The 9,330-nt window shown below is 36.7% G+C and overlaps 1 protein-coding gene across 2 annotated transcripts in view; it reads left to right on the forward strand.

The window, feature by feature from the left end:
* The window catches only part of HIF1A (hypoxia inducible factor 1 subunit alpha), a 28,365-nt gene that overhangs the window by 12,410 nt on the left and 6,625 nt on the right, over window positions 1-9,330 (forward strand). For both annotated transcript variants that reach the window (XR_015914370.1, XM_088539504.1), the window contains exons 2-10: window positions 1,550-1,740; window positions 2,619-2,764; window positions 2,863-2,947; window positions 5,183-5,295; window positions 5,992-6,194; window positions 7,403-7,509; window positions 7,693-7,840; window positions 8,629-8,849; window positions 9,026-9,306. Coding sequence is in view for 1 of the 2 variants with exons in the window: in XM_088539504.1 (XP_088395630.1) it covers window positions 1,550-1,740; window positions 2,619-2,764; window positions 2,863-2,947; window positions 5,183-5,295; window positions 5,992-6,194; window positions 7,403-7,509; window positions 7,693-7,840; window positions 8,629-8,849; window positions 9,026-9,306 (1,495 nt within the window). In the remaining variant the exon portion in view is untranslated. The remainder of the gene's footprint in view (window positions 1-1,549; window positions 1,741-2,618; window positions 2,765-2,862; window positions 2,948-5,182; window positions 5,296-5,991; window positions 6,195-7,402; window positions 7,510-7,692; window positions 7,841-8,628; window positions 8,850-9,025; window positions 9,307-9,330) is intronic.

Consider the following 9,330-nt stretch of genomic DNA (forward strand, 5'->3'; position numbering starts at 1 on the left):
ATATAATCTTATTACATAGAAATATAGTAGTCTGTTTGTTTGTTTGTTTTTGTTTTTATTTCTTAAGAACTTGCTATCAGCTTAAAGCTTACTTGTGTCAGCAGTGACAGAGGGATAGAAAGAATGGATGAGATGCCTTAAAATTTCATGAAGTTAGGAGAAAATAAGCTACTTTTGGAAGAAATACTGTCAGTTTACTTTGTCCTTTTAACAGATTCTTAAACTACTTTAATGTTTTAAGACATTCTTGCTTCTACCATCAGTCTTAATAGTACTGTTACTGACATACTGTTGCAGGAGCTACGCATTTTTTTGGTAGTGAATACCACAGTAGGCAAAGGACTAAAAATGTGCTGCTTTGTGCAAGTAATTCACTGCTTCCAGGGAGTCAGAATTACTTGTTTCCCAGGTAAAATCAGCTAGAGTCATGTTCCTGTGTCATTTCTGGTACAGTTGCAGCATATGTGCTAAATAAAAAAAAAAAAAAAAAAAGTTTTACATATATAAAAAAATATATATTTATATATATATTTTATATATATTATTTATATATATATATAAAAATATATATAAAATATATTTTTTTCGTTGCTTACCAGACTTAGCAAAGAAAATTTGGTGGTGATAATGCCTAGCCTCTTCCTAATCTGACTGAAGAATATTATATCTTAAACTGTTTGCTGGTAGTAACTATACTGCAGCATGAATTTTTTTTTCTTCTTTAGTTGATGATACTTAATCTCTTTAGCATAAAGTCATACAACTTTGAATTAGAAATGAAGTGTTTGTAGGCTTATATTTGTCTTGCATTAAGTTGATTCCATGCTTGCTGTTAGCAAGCTGCAGTTTACTTCATGCCTTTTGCGGGAGATGAGTTTAATAGAGGCAGTAGAGGGAGAATGAGGTAACTTCTTTCTCATGGGGACTTCTCCAACATACGAGAAGTTATGGGAGGGGCTATATGGGAAAAAGAAATAGGTGAAGTATTTCTGGGGATGCCTGAAAAGCTGCAGATACCTTATGTTAAGTCAATATCTATATGTACCTGACTTGTTAATGGGCTTTGTAAGGATCACAAGTTTAGCATGTGAGGACTGAAATGGCTAATGGAGGAATTTGGAGGGTGAACGTGATATTACTGAAGCATCATACTAGAAATAACCCTAAGCTGTAGTATTTTGAATGGACTTTAGAGGTTGGCAGGAAAAAAAGGGAAGTAAACAGGATTTGGAGGCTGCAGAGCAGCAGTCAAGTATGAGATGATACGGACTTAAAGAGCATTCAGTGTATCTAGATATCTGTGAGTTGTTTTTTTTTTTTTCTGGTTTTGTTTGTTTTAAGAACTGATTTTTGTTGAAGAACTCTGTGTTTTGGAGTCTAACTGTGGTAGAGCCTGATAGCTGCAGAATTAATTTTAGAAATTAAAGTTTTAAATTACCTTAATAGCAAATTATTGGCTACTGGGCAGCCTATATAGTTTCAACTTTGACTTACACTAGAGATTCCTACCCTTGTTTTTTTATATTAACCCCCAATTTTGTTGGTATAGGATTAGTTCAGAACGCAGAAAGGAGAAATCAAGAGATGCAGCGCGCTGCCGAAGGAGCAAGGAATCTGAAGTGTTCTATGAACTTGCCCATCAGCTGCCTCTGCCGCACACAGTGAGTGCTCACCTCGACAAGGCCTCTATTATGAGACTGACCATCAGCTACTTGCGCATGAGGAAGCTGCTAGATGCTGGTAAGTGGATAACTTGTCACCAGCATCTGGAGAAGGGGCTGCATGTATACTGACACTGGTTTTAAAGCCTATGAGCAATGTAAGAAACACTGAAATTAATAGTTGGTTGGAGACCTTCCACTAGAAAGAGGCTATTAGTGAAGGCACAGAAAAAACCTGGACACAGTTTAATGACCTTTGTTTTTCCCTTTCTGTTCTTAGGATATTAGCTGCCTAAGCAAGCTGAGCTGCACTGCCATTCTAAGAGTCTCAGCTTTGCAAGCCTCTTCCTGAAATGAGGTTTCTTTCATGAAAACTTGCTTTTAGAAAAATAGGTTAGAATGTGCTTTACTAAACCGTAGATGGCAGGTGCAAAGCTGGCCTAGCTACCTGTGGATGTTCTTCATTGATGAACACTCTGTTCTCCACTGAGGGTGATGTTAACCATGGCAGCGTCTCCCTTGTTGCAGTCGTTCCTGCAGTTGTGTGGATGGGTTTGTCTGAGCTAGCTGTTACGCTCGTCATGGATGCCGCACTAAAGTGCGCCTGCCTACATCAGAAATTATCTGAAGTATTGTAGACATATTCTTAAAAGGCAGACCTTGAGAAAAGTTTGCAATGTCTTTTTGAGATAGACGGTTGTATTTATGCCTTTCCTCAAGGTTAAGGGTTTATTGGCGTATGTAGAAAGTAGAGGGTTTAACCTCGCTCTAACTTTGTAATTCATGGTATCGTTACCAGACCTTGAAGATTTTAATTGGTCGCTTAGATATGTGAATAAGAGTGTGTTTGAACAGTCCTGCTAGATTGCCTCCTTATAGACTGGTGCCAGACATCATTCCTCATGGTAAGTGAAGAATGACTGATGTTTACTCACAAAAGTGTGTGGGTTCTTATAGGTGAGCTGGAGACAGAAGCCAAAATGGAGAAGGAGCTGAACTGTTTTTACTTAAAAGCTCTTGATGGATTTGTCATGGTTCTCTCTGAAGATGGGGACATGATTTACATGTCTGAAAATGTGAACAAGTGTATGGGACTTACTCAGGTGAAATATTGACACTTCCTAAGATTTACAAAAATGTATTAACTTTTTACAGATTTGAATATAAAAAGTTAGACTCACTGTACTGCTTATTTTTACAGTTTGAGTTGACGGGACACAGTGTGTTTGATTTCACTCATCCATGTGACCACGAAGAGCTGAGAGAAATGCTTACACACAGAAATGGTGAGAAGAAAGCAATCTATTGAATTTAGTTAAGGACAGCTCCTGTTCTTATTAGCCTGTGTGGTTATCTGCCAGATAAAGGACTTGTGAAATCTAGAAAATAAAATAGAATGTTTTGTTCTCATCTTGTTTAGAAGTACTAACTACAGAAATAGCCAAAATAGTTTGGAAATATCCTTATTGTAGGAGATGAGAATTCATTAATGACTAGGGCAGAATTATTGATGTTTGAAAGAGAATGAGAATGATTTCTTAGAGAAATCTGTAGTGTTATGTCTAAGACATAAAAGACTAAAAGGAGGAAAAAAAAATGTATCGGCTAGTAGTCTTACGGATATCATTGCTCTTTGCTTTGGTGTGAATAAAGAACAACACCCTCCCAACCACACAGGCTCCTAGAGTTGCTGTTAATTCTGGGCTTTGGAATGGATGCTTCATGGCACCTCTGAATCAGTGCATGAAATAGGGATTTTTTTCCTAATTTTTTTTTTCTCTTTAGAGTAGTATCATAGAGCATCATGATCACATGTTCTGTATACCTTTAAATAATGTGTCCATGAATTGGTGATTTCTCTTTTTTTTTTTTGGCTTCCAAAGTTAGGTAGTTATTAAGGACGAGGTAATATGCATGCCTCCAAATGGACCTATGTTACTATGCTATAAATGTAAAATCTGATGTCTCTAATTCCTGGCTCATTGAAGAGGGTTGTCTGGACTCTCAATCTAGATGATGATAATAGATCGCCACATTTCACAAAATCGCTTAAGACGCTTAAGAACCACTTCTGCATTTTTTGTATCACTAAATCCAAGGCGGAGACCAGGCAGGGTGCAGAATTAAGACCTGACCTTTTCCTGGGAGGGCTTGGGGGTGAAGATGTGCTCTTTCTACGCTTCTCTGCACTTATTGTAGTAGGTGTCCAGGACTAGATTAGACCTTTTCCTCCCTCCCCCCTGCAATTGGAATACAATATTGCACCTGCAAAAGAAATCTTTGCCAAAGCAGGGTAAACACCTATTTTGTTATGAAAAATATATTCTTAATATATTATAAATTTTCTCTTTAAAAATCATGGTATGAATGAGTGTCATGAAAAGTAACTCTAGCCTTTTAAAATTAACTAGACTGCAATAAGATGTCTGAAAAGCATTATTAATAAATCTTTCACAAATGAACTTGGCAGACAAAACACTAAATTAGAGCATTACTATATTTGGATTCCCAGGTAACAGTCCCATTCCACTGCAGCTCTTGCATCAAATTACTTTTTTGAGGATTAAATATTGCTCCTTGGGATTGTACAGGTGCAAATTAGTATAAATGTGAGTGGCAGAAACTCTGAACGGCAATTCTGTTTTTACAAGGTTGCTTTTGAAACTTGGAAAACTGGCAATTTTTAAAATAATGGCTGATTTAGACCTCTAAAAGCTGCTCCATCTCTTATAGCTGCTGCTTAGAGCACACCCTTAAGCATCAGAAGTTAGTAACACGGAGCGATGAATTTCTGAATTGGCCTAACTCTTTAAAAAAGTACAGTTTTAAAAGCTGAATTAAATAGGTTATGGTTATTTTTCCGAACTTTGCATGTTTTTCTCTTCTATTGAGTTTATTCTCTTGCAGCACAGAGTAGATTTGTCCACAGAGGTCTCTGCTATCAGCATAGCTACAGTAGACAGGGCAGTGTAGTTCTCTAAGGAATTCTGTCAAGCTGGTAGCTACACTTCAAGCTACTGTGAAGAATTTTATAAGATGAGCAAAACATGAGATGAATTCATATCATAAGTAAGCTCATGTGTTCTAAATTTCCATGCTATGCCATGACTAAGTTCTAGCTCATTAGCACCCCTCTGCAAATTCACTCTTTCCTATCTCTCATTTTCCTTGGTGCTTTATTTCCTTTTCAATTCAGTGAGCTGCTTGTAGATCACCTGGTAAATTGGTTCACATTTTCTCTGCTGAAATTAGGATTTCTTTTTTAATAGTCTAGCTTATAACTGACTTGGAAAGGTTCTTCTCTATAAAGGCAAACACTTAAGCCCTACTGTTAGCAAGTAAAACTAAAAAATGAGTACCATTAGTATAATTTTCCATTAGGATTTCTTAACTTCTTTCAGGAAAGCTAACATTTATTTTGTCCTCCCTCATTGTGAGACACAGTTCTGTAACATGTCTTTTTACAGCCAGGGAAGATGATGCAAGAGCTTAAGAAGTGCTTTACTATTTGCTTTTGTTAGGTCCTGTGAAAAAGGGCAAAGAGCAGAACACGGAGCGCAGCTTTTTTCTCAGAATGAAGTGTACACTGACTAGCAGGGGAAGAACAGTGAATATTAAGTCTGCTACATGGAAGGTAATTACTGCAAAGAAATATTTATGCAGCTTGGCAGTCAGCTCTTAATGTCTTAACTTACTTCATTTCAACATTTTTAGTTTATGTCACTTGAGCTTGTTGTTTTGCTGAGTACTTAATTAATGACTGTGTTTAAATATGCGGAATTTTAATGTTGAATTCACCTGGGAGGTAACTGAAACAATGCTTTAAAATGATTTTTTTAAAAGTCTTTTAATGAATTCGCCTTTTTAAATCAAAGGATATTTACTTCTTAGAAACTACAATGCCTAAATATGTTTGTGTAAAGTCTTCTTTGAGAAAAATTACATGATAGTAGCTTATGCTGACAACTGTTTAATTTGATTATAAATATGACAGTGGAGATGTCTCTGAAGGACTTGATTATTGGTCTTTCTGAGGTTGCTGGCTATCCCATTTTTAATAATTAGAATAAAAAGAGCGTAGTTTGATAATGTTTTGAAATGCATTTTTTCTTTAGACAAAATACAGGTTTTTATAATACCAAGTGCTAATCCTACTCACAATTCTTTCAGAACCTTTTTTGAAGTCCTGACTTCTTGATCATACAATTTCTTTTTTCTTTCCTGCTGTATAAGAACTATTTTTACTTTGGAAGTGTACTGATAGAAATAAGATCTGTGCTGTTGGACAGAAAAGAAGATGGTCTTGAAAAGAAATCTCATTCTCCTATAGGTCCTCCACTGCACTGGCCATATTCGTGTGTATGACACTTGCAGCAATCAGACTCATTGCGGTTACAAAAAGCCTCCCATGACTTGTTTGGTGTTAATCTGTGAACCCATTCCTCATCCATCAAACATCGAGGTCCCCTTGGACAGTAAAACGTTCCTCAGTCGTCACAGTCTTGATATGAAATTTTCCTATTGTGATGAAAGGTAAGATATGTTTTGTGCTCAGCAGATTAGTTCATTTGGAGCACGTGCAAGGTTTGTACGTGCTTGCTAATGCTGCATTATATCTTTAAAGTCACAGTCCTCAGCTTGATTTGAATAGAATTTTCAGTGCGATGCTTGGGCTTGTATGAGTTGGTCAGGATGTCTTACACAAAAGCCGAATTTCTAAATCTAAGTAGGGTGGAAGGTTGCTATCACTAAATAACTTATTTGCAAGAACAGGAAGGATTTTTAGGCTTGTGAGATAGATAGTGAAGCCTTTCAGTGACTGAGAAGGATGCTCAGATTTAGGAAACTTGTGGGACATTTTATTGCTTTCCCTCCCTCTCCACTCCCCCCCCACCGCCCTTTTTCTTTTTTCAGGAGTTTTTGTTCTGTAATCAGAAAAGCTCAGTTGTATTTTTGATGTGTAACATTTGCTGTTTAAAATGAGATTCTTGTAAACCATTGCAAATTTTGGATGCATTGGAATACATAAGGATCCTCTTTCTATGCTCTGGGAACTTGCGCCTGACAAGTTTGAAAAACTGAGTTTTTTTTCTTTAAGTGGATATTATTTGTTACTGTTACAAGTTTCTTTTTCTTTATGATAAAAAGTATTTCTTTTACTAGCTGTTGCAGAAGGTGCAGGTTATTTTCTACCCTCTACTATAATTTTACCTTTAAAGGGTTTATCCTTTTGCATAAAGCATACATATTTGGTCAAATTCTGTATGTGGAACAGGACAAATGGCAAATAAATGCTTTGCCCTAGTTAGCACTGCCCTCTAGGGGCTGAGGAAAATACTGTGTGTGTTTTTTTTTCTTTTTTTTTCTTTTTCATTCTTTTTTAAAGCTGACAATTGTGGATCGTAGAAAAATCCTTATTTCTTTTTTTTTTAAACAAGAAGCTGGTCTTAACTTTAACCAAAAAAAAAGTCTAGAAATAGAGATTTAGTTAAATTTTGTCCTGTGGTAGATGGGTGTGGTGGATATAAATATTTTAATGAAAAGTAAAATCTCATGCCTGCTGAAGCCATTTGAAGAAGAGGAGGAGAAAAAAGGGAATTTACTTCAAAATGAAGACTCGCAGTGAATCAACATTGCTGCTAATGTGTATGGAAATGACTCAGATTTGCAAGCAACCAAAATGAATATCAGTGCTACTCCATGTCTGCTTTTACTTAGCAATTTTCCCTGTCTTTTTAAAGAATTACAGAGCTGATGGGGTATGAGCCAGAGGAACTCCTGGGTCGTTCAATTTATGAGTATTATCATGCGCTGGATTCTGATCATCTGACCAAAACGCACCATGACAGTAAGTATGAAGATGTATTTAAAACTCTCCAACTTGCAGAGATGAGATTCACCACTGGGAAAGCAACAGAATAAAGAAGGCTTTTGTTTAATTGCAGATATTAATCTGCAGTGAATGCTTTTTTTGAAAATCCTGTTTGTTTTTCCTGCCTGTAATTAAAGCTGATGTCCTTTCTGCTTGCAGTGTTCACAAAAGGGCAGGTGACAACAGGACAGTACAGAATGCTTGCTAAACAAGGTGGCTACGTCTGGGTTGAAACACAAGCGACTGTTATATACAACACTAAGAACTCTCAGCCACAGTGCATCGTATGTGTAAACTATGTGTTGAGGTAAGTTGAGTGTTGTTGTTTTTTTTGTCTTGTTTTGTTTTTTCTAATAAGTCTTTTTGAAAGTGGAGTCAGATTCTCATACTATACTTTCTTCAACTTTCAACTTGCTGAGTATCTTGTCCCCTGTTGAATATGTTGTGATGTTCCTATTTTTCTTATCAATAATCTTTTTACTTCTTTTACTTTACTTGTTTGTTCAAAACAAAACAAAAAACACGTATCCACTCTCTTACAGAAAACAAACAAACAAAAAATCTAGTGATAGCAGTAGGGAGATCTCTGCAAGCAAATGAGTAGGCCAGGCTCTTCTCGACCAATACAGTAGAAGCCATAAATTTTATGGTAACTTTTAGTCGCTGAGCCATGAATCAGCATTGATGTCTTTCCTAACCCTTCCTTCATCAGAATTCTTTTTTTGATTGAAGGCTTCAACTACCCAATAATCCAAAATTTTTAGGTTTTAAAATTGTACTGACTGTAACAATACCAACCTACTGATATAGTAAGTTCACTTCGAAGAAAAAGACCATTTAGGCAAATCCTTAATTCCTCCGCCCTTCTCCCTGCCATTCCTTAAGGCTCTGAAGAAAGCATGTCTAGTTATTTGTTAGCTTTTTGGTTACCTTATGGCACCACAACTGGCACTTTGAGGAAGGAATGAGTAAGAAGAGAATTCTTAACTTCTGTCCTGGTAATTTTCTTTTTGTGACTTCAACTCATACAACTATTAATGCTGAAATTATTCCTTTTAAGAGTTCTGAATAACAAAATTCCTTTCTCTGTGACAGTGGAATTGTTCAGAAAGACTTGATATTTTCCTTGGGACAAACCGAGTGTATGCTGAAACCAGTGGATTCTCCTGATATGAAAATGACCAAAATATTCAATAAAGCTGAACTGGATGATACCAACAGCCTCTTTGAAAAACTTAAACAGGAACCAGATGCTTTAACCGTGCTGGCCCCAGCCGCCGGGGACACAATTATCTCTCTAGATTTCAGCAGCAATGGTGGGTGTGTTTAAATTGCAGAGAATGCTTATTAGTTAAGTTAGTGTTTTACAGTGCACTTTGGAAAATAACCTCCACTGTCACTTGCCTAATGATATTTCAGTTTAAATTTAATGAGGTCCGTAGACCCACTCAGCACCTTTACTTAGGTTGATGGTTTCTTTTAATTTTTATAGAGTCTGATGAACAACAATGTGATGAAGTTCCTTTGTATAACGATGTAATGCTCCCCTCATCCAGTGAGAAATTGCAGACTATAAATATGGCACTGTCCCCACTGCCTGCTTCTGAAACTACAAAGCCACTTCGTAGCAATGCTGATCCTGCACTCAATAGAGAAGTCGTATTAAAGCTGGAGCCAAACACAGAGCCACTAGAACTTTCTTTTACCATGCCTCAGGTGCAAGAGCAACCAACCAGTCCTTCAGATGCAAGCACCAGCCAAAGTTCACCTGAGGTTAGTTACGCAATTTGGATACAC

The sequence above is a fragment of the Tinamus guttatus genome, unplaced genomic scaffold (genome assembly GCF_059628265.1).
Source record: "Tinamus guttatus ecotype Peru unplaced genomic scaffold, ASM5962826v1 Tinamus_guttatus_pri_ptg000048l, whole genome shotgun sequence".
NCBI lineage: Eukaryota > Metazoa > Chordata > Aves > Tinamiformes > Tinamidae > Tinamus > Tinamus guttatus.